This window comes from Mustela lutreola, chromosome 12 (genome assembly GCF_030435805.1).
Source record: "Mustela lutreola isolate mMusLut2 chromosome 12, mMusLut2.pri, whole genome shotgun sequence".
Lineage (NCBI taxonomy): Eukaryota > Metazoa > Chordata > Mammalia > Carnivora > Mustelidae > Mustela > Mustela lutreola.
Genome location: NC_081301.1, coordinates 7,872,569 through 7,892,865, shown reverse-complemented (window position 1 = coordinate 7,892,865; position 20,297 = coordinate 7,872,569). Strand labels below are relative to the sequence as shown.

The 20,297-nt window shown below is 46.5% G+C and overlaps 1 protein-coding gene across 6 annotated transcripts in view; it reads left to right on the top strand.

Annotated features, from left to right (window-relative positions):
• The window catches only part of GARNL3 (GTPase activating Rap/RanGAP domain like 3), a 144,600-nt gene that overhangs the window by 99,304 nt on the left and 24,999 nt on the right, over nt 1-20,297 (top strand). For all 6 annotated transcript variants that reach the window (XM_059141362.1, XM_059141361.1, XM_059141363.1 and 3 more), the window contains 7 exons: nt 3,473-3,581; nt 5,464-5,509; nt 6,348-6,454; nt 8,862-8,977; nt 10,840-10,944; nt 11,959-12,033; nt 15,275-15,386. In XM_059141362.1, coding sequence (XP_058997345.1) covers nt 3,473-3,581; nt 5,464-5,509; nt 6,348-6,454; nt 8,862-8,977; nt 10,840-10,944; nt 11,959-12,033; nt 15,275-15,386 — 670 coding nt within the window. The remainder of the gene's footprint in view (nt 1-3,472; nt 3,582-5,463; nt 5,510-6,347; nt 6,455-8,861; nt 8,978-10,839; nt 10,945-11,958; nt 12,034-15,274; nt 15,387-20,297) is intronic.

Below are 20,297 nucleotides of genomic sequence, written 5' to 3'. Positions count from 1 at the left end.
ACCCCAAGCGATGGCTGGCAGGCACATTTCAGGTTAACGCAGGAGTTTAACGCCAGGTGTCTACATGCGCTGGGCCAGGTTGGGGGGAAAACTACCTGAGACACTCCTCATGTACCCCAGAGATGGGCCATTTCCAGGAGAAAATTTTTTAATGTGTGGGGGACTTCAGAGCTAACAAAGATACATGCTGCTGGTTTTTTAAGGATCTTGGGGGGTGGATTGCCATGCCGCTTAACTTTTCATTAGCTTCTTCTTCCTTTTTTAAACATTGAAGGCATCTGTACAAATAAATATCACCAATATGAGTGGACAGCTGGCCAGCAAAGATGTGTGAGAAGTAAGACCCTAGAGAGGGGCTGTGATGGGCCAAGAAGGCCTGTTTTTCTGAGCACCTGTAATTCTTAATTTCAGTAAGACTTCAGCAAGGGGGAAAAGACACAGCACAGATCAGAGCACTAAAATGCAGTGTTCCAGTCATGAGAGATCAAGGTGCTTTGGGGACATGGCAGGGAGGGGTAGGGAGAGCTGGCCCTATTGGATGGTCTGGGGCCTGGCCCTATTGGGTGGTTGGTGGATTTGTCCCACAGGCGCTGGAGACCCACTAGAGGTTGTAAGCTTGTTCTGATTTTAGAGGGCTCCCTCTGGGAAAAGTCAGGTGGAAACAGGAAGTACCCCGGCCCAGGAAGACTGCTTTCTGGCTGAGGTCACTTCCTGTAAGGCTTGTTGGCGTGGTTGACACTGCCTAAGTTCCTGCAGGAGCTGAATCTCTTAGGATCCTAGGATCACGTGCAGAAGAGGAGCTGAGCTGACCTTCCCCATCATCACGAGTCATATTGACCTGTTACAGTTCAACAGCGATGTCACAGAACTTCCACACAAGCGTTTTACAATCCTCTTCCTCCTCCTTTCATTCTGATCTTTTCGGCCTTGTGCAATCGCCAAGATTGCCCACGTCTCGTGACAGATGGGGCATTAGCCAGAGAGACAGGAGGAAAGAATGTGACAGCTCAACCTTTGCCCAACTCTGAAGACTTTAACCTTATCTCTTTGAGGGGCTGTCCGTATGTGAAGGTCAGCCGTGAAACATCTCCATGTGGACCATGGTCTCCGTGGGTAGCGCCTGGGTCCTCCCAGCATCGGTAGACGTGAGGAAAATGAAAACTTTGAAACTTGTCTCTGTCACCAGGAAGATCATGCAGGTGGGCAGAGGGACACGTGCAGGATGCTAGTGAACCTCTAGTGTGCCCCGTCAGGACAGAGCAGAAAAGAACCCTTGACCATGAGCCTCTCTCTCGACCTCAGGGGCTCAATGCAATAGACAAAAAGACAAGGGGCAGCCTGGCTCATAAAATCTTGGTGCTTATTGACCTCCTAACATCTAGAACACAAGTGGAACAGTCTGAGCCGTATCCCAAATCTGACATAAAGAAGCCGGTTCTCACAGTTTGTAAGCTCTGATATCCCCATGACATCCGCTCCTCTTCTCTGGTGCTGAACCAAACCTTAGTGGGGAGTGGAGAGGTTGATACGTGCCTCTCTGGGACCTCACCTTCCTCCTAATGTGTCCTGATGTTCCCCCCCTCCACACCATCTCCTGGTCTCCCAGCTCCAGGGCCTGCGGGCAGCATCTAGTACCAGAAGAAAGCCTGGGCTCAGGGGCCCATCTGGGCCCAGTTCTAGGCCCGCCAGAGCTAGCTCTGTGAACTTGGGCGCCTGGAGAGCCTTGCCTGGCCCGGGGCCCAGTTCTTGGCCCTCTTGTCTCCTCCTAACTCTCATTCACCCCTGCCCCATGATCTCCCCTGGTCTCAGGACTTTAGAGAGCTTTTATTAGCTAGTGACACCCAAATGTACATGTCCAGCCAGAACTCCCTCCAGAAGTCCAGACTCAGGTGCACAGCCTTCTTCTCAATGGCCCCCTGGGCTGGATGCCTTAAACCTCGTGGGTCCAGTACTGAACTCTGTCCTCCTGTGGCCCTTCTTATCTCCGAGGAATTGCTGGGTCATGGGGTAATCCTGTGTTTGGGAGTCAGCCTATACCATTCTCCCCAGCAGCGCCCCATTCTGCGTTCCCACCAGCAGTGCGTGACAGTTCAACTTTTTCCACATCTCGACAGCACTTGTTATTCCCAGGCTTTTTGTTTTTTCTTTGGTTTTGTTTTATTTTGGAATAGCTCTCCTAATGCATGTGAAATGGATGGTCGCTACAGTTTTGGTCAGCAATATGGAACATCTTTTCCTGGGTTTATCACGTCACCTTTCGAGAAACATTTATTCAACTCCTTTCCCCGTTTTTTAATCAAGTTATCAATCAAGTTATTAATCAAGTTATCTGACTTGTTGAGTTCCAGGAGTTCTTTCTGTATTCTGGATAGAACCCCTTATCAGATACGTGGTTTGTAAATATTTTCTCCTGTTCTGTGGGCTGCCTTTCCACTCCGTTGGTGTGGAAAATGCACAAAAGCTTTTAGTCTTGATGTGGCCCAGTTTATCTCATTTTTCCTTTTTTTTTTTTTCATTTTTCCTTTTGTTGGGTGTGCTTGTGGTGTCAAGGCCAAGAAGCCAGTGCCAAAAATAATGACTTTCTGAGTTAAATTGAATCGAAATTATTAGAACATCTCTAAACCTTCATTTCTCACTTGTAAAAAGAGAGTAATGTCGAATACAAATCAACAGGGATCCTGTTCTCCAGGAGCTTACAGTATTTAATAGGGCACACGCTGGGAATCCACGAACAGTGAATCACTCCGTTTGGCCGATTAAGCAAAGGTCTAGGACAGGGGTTGGCAAACCACAGAGCATGAGCTAAATCTCACATACTGCCTATTTTGTTAAATAAAGTTATTGGAACACAGCCACGCCTACCCAGCTGCTTTTGTACTACGATAGCAGAGCTCGTGGTTGTAAACTGACGATATGACCTGCAAAGCTGAAAATATTTACTATCTGGCCCTTTACAGAAAAATTGGCTGACAACAATCTAGGAGATCATTTTTGAAAGGTCAGTTGAGGTCAGATTAGGTAAGCGCATTGTCCTCACCAAGCACATGTTTCAGAACTAGCTTAAGGCCTTTATAAACGTATACATGTTGAAGCCCCCTCCCCAGGGAATTCTGATGCAGTACCTCTTGTCTGGGGCCCTTGAACGTCAGGCTAAGGAGATGAAGCAGAAGAGAAGGTGGACACAATCAGAGCAGCAAAACAGGAGAGAACGGAGGCAAGGAAGCTAGTCAGGAGGCTGCCACAGAAGGGAAGACCAGAGAAATGCAGATCAGCAGTGGGCAGGGAGCAGAGGAGATGGATAGGAGAACCTGGATGCTGGGCTGGTAAAACACGAGAGGCAAGAAGTTAAAGATGGCGGAAGTGTAGGGCTATGTGATCTTTGCAGTTTGCCATAGTGCATTAGTGTTTTAACCCTGTGAATCTATCACATTTGAGCGACCTCCTTGATGACGTTACTTATGCTTACATCTAGGTGGAGAGGAAGCGCCACATTGGAAATGACATCGTCACCATTGTGTTCCAGGAGGGAGAGGAGCCTTCTCCTGCCTTTAAGCCTTCCATGATCCGCTCCCACTTTACACGTATCCTGGACCTGTGTGAATGAGTTTAGTGAGGTGTTGGTCGGCCTCAAAACTAATCTGACAGTTGACTTGCTTGTCATGGTTGTTTTGCATCGCTAGATTATTGGAGCCACTATTCTGGATTTTTCCCTTGGGGTTATATTCTGCCCACCTCTTCCTCCGTCCACTATAATGGATGGATTCATTCTCAGAGAATTCTAGGCTTCTAGAATCTCTTTCCTTTCCTCAGGTAGTCTATGAAGTAAGGGAAACCACCTACCATCCATCAGTAGTAAATGACCTAGAATCACAGGTAGTGAACCCTCTGGAGAAATCTGCTTTAAATAAAAATTTGAATGGAACTGAAGTTATTAGAATTCAGCTAAATTTAGTTAAGTAAAAATTTGCAAGTTAAAATAAAAAGCCAAAATAACATTTCTTTGTTGATTCTAAATACTGGAGATAGCTACTGCATTACCTCTTGAAATTTAAGGAATGATGGAATTAATCATATTTTCACTCGCTTTTCCCTCTGCTTCCTTAAATCCCTGCTTGGCTCATCCCGCTGGCAGAGTCCTGCTGACCTTCTCTGTAATGTCCAGGCTCAGCTCAATCAGACAGACACAGGACATAAGCTTGGTGAGCCTGATGGAGGCCATCATGGCCTTGTTGCTTTGGGTCACAGGCCACAACAGTGAGACCCAATCCCGGTGTCTCCATAGGTTATACATAGTGAATAAAAGGCAGCTATCAGGCATTTTGAGGATAAATTCTGGTCTAGATATTCGTGTTCCCTGGAAACTCCAGTAAAAATGTTGGGAGACAGGACCATTGTGACCCATCATGTCTGGAAATGGTTTACTCTGCCTGCTTTGACTTATTCATTGTAACCTAACAATATAGCACGTAAGTTCTTTAAAAGTGGGGAATGGCCAGATTTTTTCCAGGAGAGCAGGTAAAAAAAAACTGTATAAGCACCTACACTTCAATAATAATGGTTTTTGCTCCTGTCCCTGCTCATCGAGCGGTATCTTCCTCCATTCCCTGGGATTTCGGGCCCCTGTTTCCCCTTTCCTGCAGCAGTGCTTGTAAAATAGAAGTTTTCTCCAAGTACATGCAGGGGGCGCGAGGGAGGTGGCCCTTTAAGTGACCAGGAGGCGGTCATCATGTTTAGAATTTCCTTTAGTTGTAACTTTTAGATTTGGGACTTGACACATTTGTTTCTGGAAAGGGACAGGCAGAGAGTTCATGCAGGTTCTTTCCTCTGAGTGTAGGAATGGAAACACTTCGAGGGACTGATGGCCTTTCAGCCCTGGCAAAGGAAAGCTGAGGGTGGGACCTCAGGGGAGGAGGAGGAACAGGAGAAAGAAAGCTGGTCAAGGTATTTTAGGCTCCACACACCTGACACAAGACAAGTCCTTTTAGCTGAGAGGCTGCCATCAGCTGCACTGTCAAAGCCAGAAGGAGAGGGAAGGTGTGCGGTGGAAATATTTAAACTGCTTTTATTTTTAAAATGGGTGAGAGGAAATCTATGTCTGATTTCATAGCGGGATGTTTTGTCTTTCCAAGCAAAGGAATTGCTCTTTTTGCCTGGTTGCCTGCTTAGCCGAATAGTAGCTGTGTATACAGCTTTGTGTATAGCTTTGTAAAGCTATGTGTATAGCTTTCCTGACCGATTGGGAGACTAAGCTCTTTCCCCAGAGGATGAGCACACAGAGGTTGAACTTCTGTCTTCCTGAGATGTCTCTTAAAGAAGTCAAGGCTCCATTTCCACCAAAGAGCTACAGATGCCTTGAGCACAGAAGTGCAGGTCTAGGATGATTCTGCACAAGGGATTTCAAGGCATAAGCCATCGACAGTGAGTTTTGGCGTTGTTGATTAATTTCCTTAGCCATCACTACAGATATTTTTGCCTTAGTGAGGTATGATCAACAAAATGACAATTACAGGTAGGTGATGACTTTCTCTCGGTTGCTTTGTCTCATTCTCATGTTTACTTGTTAATTTAGCATCCATTCAATGACTGTTGATGTAATATATTTGTTGATTGATTTGATGTGAGTATCCTCACCTAAAAGAACTTTCTTCAAGGCCATCATCTCTTTGGGAAAAACTTGCTCCATATAGTATTGCCCTGTGCAGTAGACCCAAGAGTCAGGGTCAGTTTGGAATTTTATTGTACCCTAAAACAGGCACAAATTTGCCATGTTTGATCTTGACCAGAGCACTGCCTTTCCTACGCCACATCCTGGCCCGTGTATTCCTCTGTTCTCAAAAATTAATCTGTTAAAAGGGAATCGTGATGTGAAAAGAACGTGAACTTTGAGCCAAATAGATTTGGGTTAGAATCCTGGCTCTGTCGCTTATTAAATTCCTGGTTTTGAAAGAAGTGTTTATCTTCTCAGAGTCGCAGGCCTCATCCATAGGACAGGATAAAGGTAATGCTACTCCCTTGGCAGGTTGATGCTATGTATTAAAATACCAAGTATGCTGCCTGGTGTTCAAGGAGTGCTCAATGGTGGCCTTCGCTATTATCCCTGGTGTTCCTGACCTTGCCCACAGCTTGGTAGGTTGGACCGTGAAGGATGCAGGAAGACTTGGCCTCTACCTTCCTCTCCCTCCTGGGAGAGCCGGACAGTGGCTGAGCCTCTGACAGCCCAGAGACGGCACTCCTCTTATGGAATGAATATTCTTGACGTATCACATAGGCAACTGGACAAATGTAAGGTCTGAATATTGCTGATCTTTGAAGAAAGACCAAATAATTCTGAAATGTTCTCCACATAGGCTGAAAATATTTTCGGAAGAAAGTGTACCACTCTTTGGCCCCCCCTTGCCATCCCCACCGGTGTTTACAGACCACCAGGAATTCAGGGACTTTTTGCTAGTGAAACGTAAGTTTCTATTTTGAAATTTTTTTGCAACTTGTTCTGTATCAGAACACATGTCTTCAGATCCTCCCAGGACGCTAAGAAAAATCTCACCGTTTAAACGTTGATCCCCTTCCGCGTTCTGTTAATTCTTCATGAGAAACATTCGGTTTTCTGGTAGTGTTATGTAGGTCTTCTCCTGTGTCCCAGTCCGACCATGTATCGACCATGCTGCTCACCCGCCTTGAAGTTTATCTGCACTCACCTGCTCACGACACAAGGGCCTCAAATTTGCTCTGCTGCCCAGGCTTCTGTTATGGCCATTTCTGAATCCGTAGCTACTTGTGTATCTGAGTCTTTCTTGGAGAGCGGGAAGCAGGTGGGACAAAGGGTGGTTATGTGGGTGTGTACTTAGGGAAAGGGGAGTTGTTAGCAAGCGGTGGGGGGGCATGGGGAAGGGAGAAGACAGACGGACAGAGAGAATATGGATAGGATCGTGCAGAACCTGACCATCCAGGCTTCACTAGCTGGTGAGCATACATTTTAGCTCCACCGATAATACCCTACCTGACTCCATGCCCTCCATCCTCTGACCCACAAGAGCTCAGCTACATCCCTCCCCAGAATAGCCCTTAGTTATGACAGCTGGAAGTTCAGCTTGCAATCCCCATTCAGGGGCATGTTCCCAGTGCTACCAGATAGTCCAAGTTTTTCAAACAAGACAGAGATCCAAAATTGTATGTGAAATTGTCTGTGTCTTAAAATGGGGGTCCATGTGTTCCAAGTCCAGAGGATGGATCGGGTGGAGAGCAAGGAACAGACCTGAAACAACAACAACAGAGAGCTTTAGCAGCTAGAAATGGGAAGGGTCTTAGAAGTGGGGGTGGGCTCAGGACGTAAGCAGTCTTTGCAGAGAGCCCCTAGCAAGGGAAGGGGCTGCTGCAGGCCCTAGAGCCATTGAATCCTGGTTAAAGATGACTCAGCAACCTAAGAACCCAGCTTATGAGTGTTATCTGCTGATTTCAACGGAGTCAGTCAACAGAGTGACTTTGACGAGCCCGCTCGGGGCTCTGTGGACACGTGGGTGGAGTGAAGCGAAGGCTTGATCTACAGTCGAAAACCTGCACAGGTCAATAACGTGGAAGAGCCCAGGCTGTGGGCTGTGAAGAGGGGTGTTAAAGGGTTGGAGCATGGGGCCAGGATGGACCAGGAGGGGTTGATGGACTGAGAGAAAAGGTAGAAGCCGGGTCTCGTTGAATTCAAAGCGGAGGCAGCAGGAGGGAGGAAGAGGGTCAGGCAGGAAACTCCGAGATATAACAGAAAATGGGTTTTCAACAAAACTTTTGAACTTCCCCCCTTTATTTGGCCCAACGGGTCATTTTAAATGCCCCTCCCCCCACCAGGGTACTAAGGAGAAAATATCCTCAAACAAAAAATTCACAATTACAGAATTAGAGAAAATAGTAGGCAGGCCTTAAATGCATGCAGTTTACATTCTGAAAGAGATGTCTTGCCACAGACAAGCCCAGCTTGCCCCCACCTCTCAGATCCTTTCTAGGAAATGTCTGAGCCCAAGAAGTTCATTTATCAGTCAGTGAACACTGTCCTTCCTTTGGCTCTTCCTATGAGAAAAATAAGAGTTCATATTTATTCAGTTTGGTGCTAATTCCTTATATGTATTATGTCACTTAAATTCTTACAGTGACCTTATAAGGAAACAAGGTGACATCCATTTTACAGGGTTAAAAATGAGACCCCAAGAAGCCAAACAATTTACTTAAGAGTGTGGCAGCACTGCTGGGATTCAAACCCATAACTGCCTTGACTTCAAGCTCCCGACCCCGTCGTGTGCACTTTCTGTTCTGTGCTTGAACCTTGAACATGGATTTGGACATTTCACTTTACTGCTTCTTAGTGTCTGTAGTCCACTAACCACCAGCTTTCTTTCCCAGAAGAAACTTCCACTAGGGTAAGAATCCCAGTACTCTGTTAGGCAATTGTTACTTCTCTTAACAAAATGTGGCGAATATATATTCAATCCTGTGGAATGGCATCCTGGTGGTTCGGCCCATGTGTTGGAGGAGCGTGTTTAGATGGTTGAGTAAATGGGTAGATGGATGGATGGGAGGAAGAATTGGTGGCCGGGGGCGGGCTCAGCGTGTATGCGATCTTCTAACTAGATACATACCCTCTGCTCAGGAAGCTTACAGTCCAACAGGAAAAGTAAGACAGACATACCTATGAACTATGGGTTTGTACAGAGAAATTTAGAGAGTTTCTAAGCATTCTTCCATGAAGGAAGGGTCGTGCCAATGCTAACACCAGTATTAGGGAAGCGGGTGGCGTTCACTATGAGGAGTTTCCTTGAGAAGAACATTCTTTGATAGCCAGTCAATTTTTGTAACTCCCTTTATAACTTGATTTATTTTAGTAATTAATGGTGAAAAAGCCACTTTGGAAACCCCAACATTTGCCCAGAAACGTCGACGTACTCTGGATATGTTGATTCGATCTTTATACCAGGATTTGATGCCAGATTTGCATAAGGTAACCCTGGGTCCGTGGTCTTCTTTCCTCCTCGTGGGTTGGAGCTGAGAACACAAGTCCTAGTGATGAATCCTGGTTAGAAGAGCCAAAGAGTCGCCTTGGTCTCTGAGGCCGTGGCCACAGAACTGACGGTCATTCTTTCATTGTTGCCACAAGAGAGGGCTGAATGTCCAGATGCAGGAAAGTGATTTGCAGAAATCACAGGCCTGTGGAAATGGAGGTGCAGGGGGGGCGTGAGTATCAAACCACCATCCCCAGAGCACTGGAGAGTGCTTTTTTGGGGTGGCTGTCCTTGGTGACACTACTCAACACTACCCATGCCATAGAGCTGAGGGATAACCACGAGTGGGGATTTTGGAGAGACACTGGGGAGCTTTTCAAGGGTTTCTGGAGCTTTACTGGCTAGCCCCATTTTCAAGCACCTGAAACAAGCTTTTACATTTACTACAGATTTGTTTTGTGCCAGACGCTTCCTAGGCTGGAGGTATCTCCGCACCGGGGGGACCCAGCGCCACCTCAGTACCTGGAGGGGCACCAGGGCTCCTTGGAGGCCTCCAAACTCAGTGAGAGATCACTGGATTCCCTAGGCTCATTGATGCAGAGTGATACCATTGCTGTTCGGAAGCGGATGCTACCTGCCACAGGGAAGCACAGAACAAACAGGGAGACTCCCTAGACCCCTTGCATTCATAACCTCCAGCAAAAGGCCCTGCAAGTGAGGCTTGTAAATAAATGGCATGCGGGGTTCAGGTGCTTAGGTGTGGAGATGAAATTATCTTTAATGAGCTGGTGCTCATATGATCCTTTCCCTTGGGCACCGTGAGCATCACCATTTTATAGGGTAGCCCTTGACCTCCGGATGGCCAGTTCACCCTATCTGCTCTCAGGGATTAGGCCAGACTAACTCCAGGGTGCTAAAGCGCCAGACGTAATCGCTCACCTGTCAATTCTTTTTTTCCCCTAAAGTCAGGGAGGGGAGGGGTGCAGAGAGGGTGTCGAGATGAGGACACAGAGCCTCTGAGGTCCGAGCTGAAGCATGGATGCCTGATGCAGGCCTTCCCCAGCCCCCCGTTGAAGCCAAGTCCCCCTGTTATATACTCTCAGATACCGTCTGTGTGTCCCCTTCACAGACATTCTCCCGTGTGCCAACCACGTAATCAGCTCCTCACTCTGTCTCTGCCATCACGCTGTGCTGCGCAAGGACAGGGACTGTGTTCCCCACCCCTGATGTGTGTCAGAGGAGCAGGCACCCAGTCAGGGCTTGCTGATGAAGGAGCGTGCCCATTCTCTGACTACACCCCAGAAGAGAACTGTCCTTTACTGAGCGTGTGCCCGAGCCCTGTGCCCAGCCCCTTGCACGCACCCGCCCGTGTGGTCTTCACCACACGCCTGGGAGACTGGTATGGGCCACGCAAACACACTGCGACTCCGAAATTAACTCACTTGCCCAACGTTACTGCGAGGGCCACAGCGTCGCACAGCCCCAGGGGTACCGTTCACCTTGAATTCTGGACGCCTTGTTCCAGGGCAGGAGGTGGGCTCTATGTGAACAGTGTCCCTGGAGCTGTGCCCGGTGGTGACTCCATCTTCACACCCCAGACGCTAGCAAGCCCCGGAGCTGCTGCGTACTTGACTCCAAAGCCGGGGCTCTCGGTCAAGGTGCGACCCTCGCTCTTCACCTTCTACCCCCGACGTCTAGCACCAGCCCTGGCCCGTGAGGGACGCTCCGTGCAGGCTTGGGGAGCGAATGGGCACAGAGAGTTGAAGCAGCATTTGGACAGATAGGTCTGTGCGTTAAGGGAAGCCAGGGGATGAGACTCGACAACCGTTTCTGGAATTCGTAACTTGTTTCTCTTTCCTAGAACATGCTCAATAGACGGTCTTTCAGTGACGTCTTACCAGAGTCACCCAAGTCGGCACGGAAGAAAGAGGAGGCCCGCCAGGCGGAGTTTGTCAGAATAGGGCAGGTGGGTTTTCTTCCGGAGCCTCCTCGGCGAGATGTGCAGCCGGGAGCCCCACCCGCACCAGATGGCCTGCCTGTGAAGAGTTCCCCGTCTGTGTACTCCCGCGGGAGCTCTGTAGTCTCTCTCAGGATAACTGTGGAAACCAGGAGTGAGATTTTTTGTAATCACGTAGGTGGGGTTCTCTGCAGGTGGGAGCGGGAGCAAAGCCTTCTGCTGAAGAGGGGGTGCCGCTGCCTCCAGGCAGGAGGCCAGCAGGCCCAGATGGGGCTCCCTCTTGTCAAGGGAGGGTATGCCTCCCTCCTGAGGAACTTCTGAAGAGCGAGGAGTCCTTGTAGGGAAAGCACCTTGAACTCCCCTGGCGGGAGTAGGCACACCCGAGCTCCTGCTCTGCTACTTGGAAGCAATCCTCGGAGTTAGGTGGCTCCCACGTTGCATCTTATTCCAGATTCTGGAGGAAATCACTCCCGCTTTGCCTCACTCCCATATGACGTTCAGATGTCTCCGTTCTGGGAGGTGACCCAGCTTTCTGTCTTAATCCCTTGTCCCAGCACAGAGGAGGAGAACTGCCAGCTGTGCTAGGGTTCTGACCCAAAGGGAAGAACCAAGCAGGGTGACCCAGGAAAGCTTAGGGGCAAAAGTAACTTAGCCCCAAACAGGTGCACTGTGACAGGGGCGTCCGACGCGGGTCCTTGTTTAAAGGCACCCTGACTCTGCTTTCTGAGATTCTGAGTCATCAAGTTTAGGAAGGCACCTGGGCGTGTTTTCAGTCTCCCGGTGTAGGAATCACTGCCCTGAGATACCCATGAGTTAAAATGACAGGATGGGGTCCTTCGGGCTGGGACATTGTCATTAAGCTGCATTTCTTAGCTTCAGTGAGAAGGCAGTGTGGGAACCTGGAACTGTAATCTAAAATGGCTCCTATTTTATTAAAAGAATTTTTTTCAAATCACATTTGTTGGGCCTGCGGTTCTCTTACTGCCCAGTAACAAACTTTAAAAGAGATCTCTGTTCTGTAAGGCACTAAAACTGAAGTCCATCGTGAGAGGGGACGCTCCGTCAAGTTTGGTGGCTTCAGGGATCTGTAAAAAAGAGGTGAGTCGATGCTATTCTCAAGTTCACCTGTGAAGGTCCTTTGTCTAAGTGAAGTTATTGCACTTCTTAGAGATTTGTGGGACGGGCGGGAGAGATGAGCTTGTCTGTTGCAGAGTCCCCAGGGAAAGCCCCAGATAAAGTCGAGCAGCATTTAGGGAGAACCGCACGGCCGCCCGCCCCCCCGCCTCCGTTTCCATAGCATGTGTTGCCTTTGCTCACTTAATGGGAGCAGAGCTGCTGGAGCAGGCCTGGTGAGGCGGACGGGGCTGGGCAGTGCTCAAGCCTTGTGTGTGTACAGGGCGCCCATACATCTCGACCACATGCGTGTTCTGATGCTGCAGCTCCGCAGAGGGCTCAAGATGGTGCATTTCTCACAATCTCTCCTGTGGTGCCTGGACACACTCCACAAAGCTCTAGCGCCATGTGTCTCCAGGTTTTGTGTGTGCTACAATCATCCCCTTTTTAATGTCTGATTCAGTAGGTCTGGGGTGAGCCCTGAAACTCTGCATTTCTAATGAGCTCACAGGCGATGCTGATGTTACTGGTCAGAGGACCACAGCCGAGAAACCACTGCTTCCTCTATCGTTCATTCAGTCACCCGAGAAATGATGTGGTCCGTGTATCTCCTTCTCACCTCCACTTTACTTGGGGGAAAAAATGAGGTGGTGATCAGGAGGAGAAGAGCAGACAATACACTGGCCACCCAGAAACGTACCGTGCACATGATTTTGTACCGTAAACAAATCTCTATGTCCCTAGTTATGTCTGCGTTCCAAGTATGTCAAAGTTTGCTACGTGGAACAAACCCGCAGACACTAGAGAAGTGTCCGTTATAAAAGCAAAAGAGTTATGATTGCTTTTACTTTAATGATAAAGGTAGAAATGCTTTGTATCTGACCTACAATCTCTTTAAAGCCTGGTTTCCGGGAAATGATGAGCCCAAAATACAACTGATGCTAGAAAACCACAACCAGTTTAAGAGCAGACTGATGGCAAAGCATCTTTTGCAAAGGTTGCATAAATTCCCACTATCGGCTCTTTGTGTGAATGGTAGAAACCACAGTGTTTCCAAGAGCTCTATAAATACCAGATTCCAGCAGGATTTAGTAACCTTGAAAAGAAGTTCTTAGACATCCATAAAAATGAAAGTCTGTGGAAATGTAACTTGTTCGCCGGTAAAGAGCAAAGCAAGAACATTGATTTTTTCTATCCATTCAGAACCTGCCAGTGGGCCCCAGGCCTGCCTTGGAGAAACACTGACCTAGAGGCCCTCACAGACTTCTGTGCAGCTGCCTCGGAACAGGCCAGAGTCCCACATGCTGCCCCCAAGAGTGTCTTATTTCCAAAGAAGAGGCTTTGTCAACCTCTTGGACACCCATCAGTCCATGTGCTATATTCATGTTCTTAGATGGTCCAGCAAAAAGTCCTGCTCTTAGGCCCCATCCTTGCCCTACAGACTCTACACCAAGCCCCTCACTTGGCAGAAGGGAGTCCAGTGCAGTGGCAAGTGCCATCAGACCTCAGAATGGAGCCTCTGTGGGACCAGCTCTGGGTTCCTGTCACTAATACTTCATACATGATGTCCTCGGGCAACCTGGAGTCCCTGGCCCCTTTGAGAACCCAGGAAAGCAGTGGTCACCCATCACACCACATACACTAGCCCATTAAAATGTATGGATAACACATGTACACCACATTTTTAATACAATTTCAGGACTTCCCACACCTCCTCAAGCTCTTTCTGGATTCTCTAGGACCCTCTTTGAACCCCTGTTTGCCGAAGTGTTCTAAATTTGTGTTCTCTGCTCAGAGAACATTTTGTTATTAAGAGTTGGTTTTTATATCTTCGTGTTACCTAACGCTCAGACGTCTGGGTCTGTCTCCCAATTGGCCTTTACAGTGGCTTTGCTTCTTCATGTCCACCTGCTATAAGTCACAAAGTCAGAATTTCCAGACATCTTCTTAGGGAAATGCCATTCCAATTAATGGCCTGCGCTTGTGTTGCCCTTTCCAGGTTGCAAAATGTCTCCACTTTCTTTGTGTGATCTTTCCAGAATGGCCCGAGCCTTATCTTAGCAATTAGAAGATTTCTTTCGAGCCTTGTGAGTTTCTTAAAGCGACAGCATACTTTTCTAAGACAGCGGTAGTGCACACGTATTTGCCCTCATCCCGAATGACACCCTGGTAGGTGATCTCACTGCCACCACTTCTACTTTCCGTATGCAAACATGGACTCCCCCAGAGCACGCACACACCCGCATGTGCACACACACACACACCCATGTGCATATACACATGTGCATGGGAGCATGTCTGAGAGTAAATCTGCAAATGTGAAACTTTGACTTGTTCCTGATAAGCTCCCAAAACACCTCTGTCCTTCGAGACCAAGCCTCCTGGCTCCGGGCATCTCCATGCAGCTCTGGGGCAGCCCTAAGGGAGGGCTAACCCTGCTGCCCGAACCAGGTATGAGACGGAGGGCAAGAGCGCACACGATATGACTATATCGCGCGGGCGCATGAGCCCGTTTCAGGAAGCCCCTCCCATATTCTAACAAACATGTTTTTTTTTTTTCTTTAAGATTTTGTAGCCTTAAATGGGTCAGTAAGCATTTTCATGTTAAGGCAATATCAACTTCCTGTCTTGTGTACGCCTTCATAATTTTACTGAGTCAGCAGCACAGATCTGATTTTTTTTTTAGTTACATGGGTCTTCCTTTGGTGATGAGCTCCTGTGAAGTTTTCAAAAAACAGGCAGCAATTGGTCCAACTTCAGGTATTAAGGAAAAATGCTTGCTTGGAAGACGATACCAATGGTTTGGCGGCTCGTAAGGAGGATTATTATGGATGGAGACATGTCGTCGTGCCCACAGCCTGTGCTTTCCCTCTCTTCCTGCTGCATATGTATTTGAAAGACTTTTCTTCTTAAGAAAGTTTACTGAGGGGCACCTTGCTGTCTCAGTCGGTGGAGCGTGCGACTCGATCTTCAATTCATGAGTTCAAATCCCATGTTGGGTATAGAGATTACTTGAAAATAAAATGTTTTTTTAAAAAGATAAGAAAAAAGAAAGAAAGAAAGAAAGAAAGAAAGAAAGAAAGAAAGAAAGAAAGGTAACTGAGGTTAGGGCCTGTTTAACTTCCCGAGCTGTGGTCTCAGGCAGCGTACCATACGTTTCTCTCCAAGGGACCGCAGGATATCATTTCTGGTACACTTACTTTCTGATGCTCTTGTTGCCTTGCAGCCTTGGGAGCCCCAGTGTTTCTGCAGTAATTTCCCTCATGAAGCTGTGTGTGCGGATCCCTGGGGCCAGGCCCTGCTGGTTTCCACGGATGCTGGTGTCTTGCTAGTGGACGGTTAGTGAGTAGCTGCTCCTTCAAATGTCTTCGTTTGTGTAACTTGTAGGGCTTCTGAGACGCGTGACAGCCAGTCAACTCCCTGTAGATAAGTGTGTCATCGGCAGTGAGGTTAGCGAAGTTTTCCTTTCTTACAAAATTAACCCCTTCTTTTCAGGACAAGCAGAAGGGATATATTCTGAACGAGCAAGCCAGAGGGTGAGTCGTGCATGATGGGTTCATGCCTGCCCCGAATCTGATTAGTCCGTGGACATATAATGACCTGCAGAAAGAATCTCCTTTTTGGCCAATACCTATCATGATTCTAACATTTTACCTTAAATCAACATCTCCTATCTCAGGGACATCCTCTCTCTCTCTCTTTTTAATGTTTCTGATTCAAAAAGTATCTTGTGTCCAAAACAAGTAAGAAGAATCTTAGATAACCCAGTTTTGTTGCATATAGAAACAGAAAGATTTGACAGGAAGAGAGATTCCAACTTAATATAAAATCAAACTTTTTGACAATCCAGTGGATCAGTGTGCCTGGGGAGGTGGTCATTTCCCTGTCACCACAGATCAGCCATCAAAAGGACATGACCAGGGCACCTGGGTGGCTCAGTGGGTTAAAGCTTCTGCCTTCCGCTCAGGTCATGATCCCAGGGTCCTGGGATCAAGCCTCGCCATTGGGCTCTTTGCTCAGCAGGGAGCCTGCTTCCTCCTCTATCTCTGCCTGCCTCTCTGCCTACTTGTGATCTCTGTCTGTCAAATAAATAAATAAAATCTTAAAAAAAAAAAAAAAAGACATGACCTTGGCAAGGATGCTGGAGAAAGAGTTCAACTTCAGATGGGGATTTCATTTAGACTCGAGGACTGTGTGGTCCCTTCCAGCAGGAGGCCCCTTTGGATCTTTCCAGACTGTCGATGAAGGTTAAAGGGGCTAAACACAGTAGCAAGTCGTCTCCTGGGGCTTCTGAGGGAGCCCTGGGCCTAGAGACAGTGTCTTCCAAGGGTACATCTTACACAGCACACAGCAGGCTTCCCAGTCTCGGTTACCATCCTGATGCTTTATGAGATTCCTAATCACCCCTGAGAGGGACATGATGGCCTAGAACTGCAACATCTTCCCATTCTTGGCCACCGCCTTTACTCCCTCCTCTGACCCTGTCAGCCTGTTTCCTGAGTGCCTGCTATGCACTGCGCCCTTGGGAAGTGGAAGTAGATGCCTTCTATGGGAAAACAAGACAAGCAGACCGGCTTTATAATGGACTTATTTCTGACTTCCTCTGTTACTTCATCTGTTTTTTATATATATATATACACATATATATGTATATATATATATATATATATACATAGATGCACATATATGTATGTATATATATGTGTGTGTACATATTATATATGTAAATATATGTATGAATGCATATATATACACATATAACTATATATATAATTACTTATTTACTGAAAGACAGATAATCTAAAATTTATAAGCTAAGCATTTAAATATTTAATTTTAGAAATTACAAAACAATTACAGTATCTTTGTGATCTTAAAGAAAACTGAGCCTCTGTGAGCTTCAGGTTCCTCTGAGGGTGGGGAGGGTTTTTTAAGCAGCCGCAAGCTGGTTCATGATAATGAAAACGGAAAAAATAAACAAACTGGGACTGATGATCGGAACTCCAAGAAGGGATTGTGGATATTATGAATACCTATGCTAAGTGCTTGGGTCAGTGTCGGGCACATAGCCGTAGTAGTACCTTAGTAAACAACAGTTACTGTATTTATGATATCCCTGTGGATGTGTTAAAAAGGGAACAAAGTCCAAAGATTTGCCAAAGGCGCAACCAAATAAAATGATTTATTAAAAAAAACAACAACCATGGGGTGCCTGGGTGGTTCAGTGGGTTAAGCCTTTCTGCCTTCCGCTCAGGTCATGATCCCAGAGCCCTGGGATCAAGCCCTGCATCAGGCTCTCTGCTCAGCGGGGAGCCTGCTTCCCCCCCACCCCTCTGGCTGCTTCTCTGCCTACTTGTGATCTCTCTGTCAAAAAACTAAATAAAATCTTAAAAACAGACAAACAAACACAACCAGACTTTCGCTGTATAGTCTCGTTTCTTCATCTCTTTGTTTTATGGATGAAGAAACAAAAGAAACCGTGTGTCTTAACCCAAGATCACGCAGCTGGTTAGTGGCACATCTGGAACTGGAACCCAGAGATGATTTTTATCCAGCACTGTGTCCACTAAACCAACTACATTTTATGAAAATCAAATTAAACTCTACCCATGTTACTGTCTTTACCTTAACACAGGTTTCCAAAAATACAGTCCTGGGCAAATAATTATGAGACATGTTGTGATCGAAAGGGAGTTATATTCTAACTGTCGTTTTTAGGATCGAGAAAATATGCTTTATAATGGCTCTTTGTGAGGCTTGTCTAAAAAACAATGTAATTCTCTTTGAGTCAGTTCCTGGTTTTTAAATGTAAAATCCAAACCAAGATTACCAAATCCCCTTCTGAAATTTTCATTTTCTGAATCCAAAATTTAATGGAGGTGTTAAATTGAAGGATTCCCGCGATGTGCCAAGAAGCTCTTTTCTTCCAACTTGGGGGAAGTGGCGGAACACAGATGGTAGCCATATACACCCCCCACGAGCTTGGGTTTATTTCTCAGATTATTGTTTTCATTCTCTGGGTGTGCAGCTCTGCTACCCCGTTTGCTTTTGGAAGAAGAGAATAACCCTTCAGGCTTTCTTTGTATTCCTCATTGCGCTTTGAAGCCCCAATGCTTTCCTTACTTCCTTGTTTACCTTTTTCTTGTCGATACTTAATCACATTATGAATCTTTTTTCCATGAGTAAATCTCTCCATTTCCTTTCGGGCCACGTTCCACTCTATTCCATTAGCGTCTGCCTAATTTCATTAGACCTACCCCCTTGAGAGTCTACTCCTGTCAAGGTCATCATTAAAATTCAAGGTCCTTTGTAGTCTAAGTGTAGCAAAAGCTACTTTGAAGGGAGACTACACACTGATGGAAGATGCCATGACCATTTGTTTTGGGTTTGCAGTAATAGAAAAATGGGCTCTAAAAGATCACTGCTTCATAAAGAGATGACAAGAAGGAAAACATTGCTACAGAAGAGTCATTAAGGTCACGTGTCACTTTCTCAGATCCTTGCTTCCTCTCCCTTCCTGGCTATGTATAAACTTGTTCAGCCACCTGAGAAAGATTTGACGGAGAATAAATGCTGATTTATTCTGTACACAGGTGTGCTGCTACACAGTATCCCTCTGTCTTCAATGTCAAACAAAGCGCTTCTGTCATTTATGAATCTTTCCAATACTGTTGCTTGTGCGGTGGCCCCATCCATCCACAGGGCTGCTGTGCTGCTTTTACACTAAGAGTATAAGCTTTGTCCCCGCCCGGATCTGGGTCCCTCCACATGTTCAAGACGTGACTCTAGACGAGTTATTAGCATGTCTGAGCCTCAGGTCCTTGTCTTTTAGATGGGAGTATTAGTAGTTCCTACCTAAGCGGGTTCTTGGGACATTTCAGTTAATAACATGCGAAGCACTCAGCCCTGAGACCTGACACGCAGGATGTCCTCTGTGTATGTGAGCTGCTGCTCACAAAATGAAATAACCAAGGTGCCTGGGTGGTTCAGTCAGTTAAGCATCTGACTCTTGGTTCCGGCTCAGGTCATGATCTCAGGGTGGTGAGATCAAACCTGGAGTCGGGCTGCCTGTTCAGCATGGAGTCTCCGTCCCCCTCTCTCTCCTGGGCCCCTCGTCCCACTTGCATTCTCTCTCTCTCAAATAAATAAATATTTTTAAAAATTAAATAACCATAGTTACTTAGTCAGGTATGATGATTGGTATCGGAGTGATCATCCCATGTTTTGAAAATTCATGTCTGTCCCCAACAGAAGCACAAAGCCTGAGCATAGAGTAGAATTTACATTTGCAGAAAGAATGTAGGGGAGCCAGAGCAAGGCCCTCTGTCTAGCAGAAGCTTGGCAGGCTCTGTGCTTGGACAAATCCAGAGCCCACTTGGCCGGCAAGGAGCGGGAGAATCTTCCCCTTGGAAGCAGTTAGGAGCCCTGTCCCAACAACGCAAGCTCTTCTCTCTCCCCGGAACCATCCAGGGAGAAATAAATTCCCAGCCAGGCTGATTTCTAGAAAAGCCAAGACCCTCAGGGCCCCATGAACCTAAATGGTAACCAAAGAACCAAACCAAGACTCACAACAGAGTACTTGAAGACCTAAATGTCAGACAAAGCACCGATAAAGAAAAAGCCACTTATCCAGCCTGAAATGTCTACACCATTCCAGGTCCTCTTTGTCTTGTACTGGTTCTACCTCCTGCTCAGAACAGATCCTTTGCTTACAAAAGAGCCTTAGTATTTCTTTTGGCCCTCTCTGTCCTGGGGACCCCCAGGAACAAGGTGTTTGCTAGCAATGTAAGTTCCCAGTAAGTAAACTTAACAACAAATCCTACATATCATTACGGTGTCTTCGATCATCTCTTCACCAGAACTTTTCCTGATCTTTCCCATTACAATTAGGTTTTTTTTCCTGTTATTTTGGTAACTTAGTCAACATTTCTCTTATTTTTGTCTAAAAAGGAGATTTCCTATTTCTCTATAGAGAAATACTGGAAATGTGTAGGTAAACTCTTGTTGATACAGAGATAGACATGAAATAGGGTGGGTTTCTATTTGTTTTAAATTCAACAGGAAATTTTTATTTTGCTTTCTGGAGAAATATACAAAATAACCTGAGAAGTGATGTGATTTCAAAATTACATAAAAATAAAATACTTAAGAGAAATGACTGAGCTTTTTTCCCCCTTTTTTTGTAATTTGCTGTTCAGTCATTTGGTACAATGCCAAGTACAAACTGGGGTGGAGAGGTGATGTGTTTT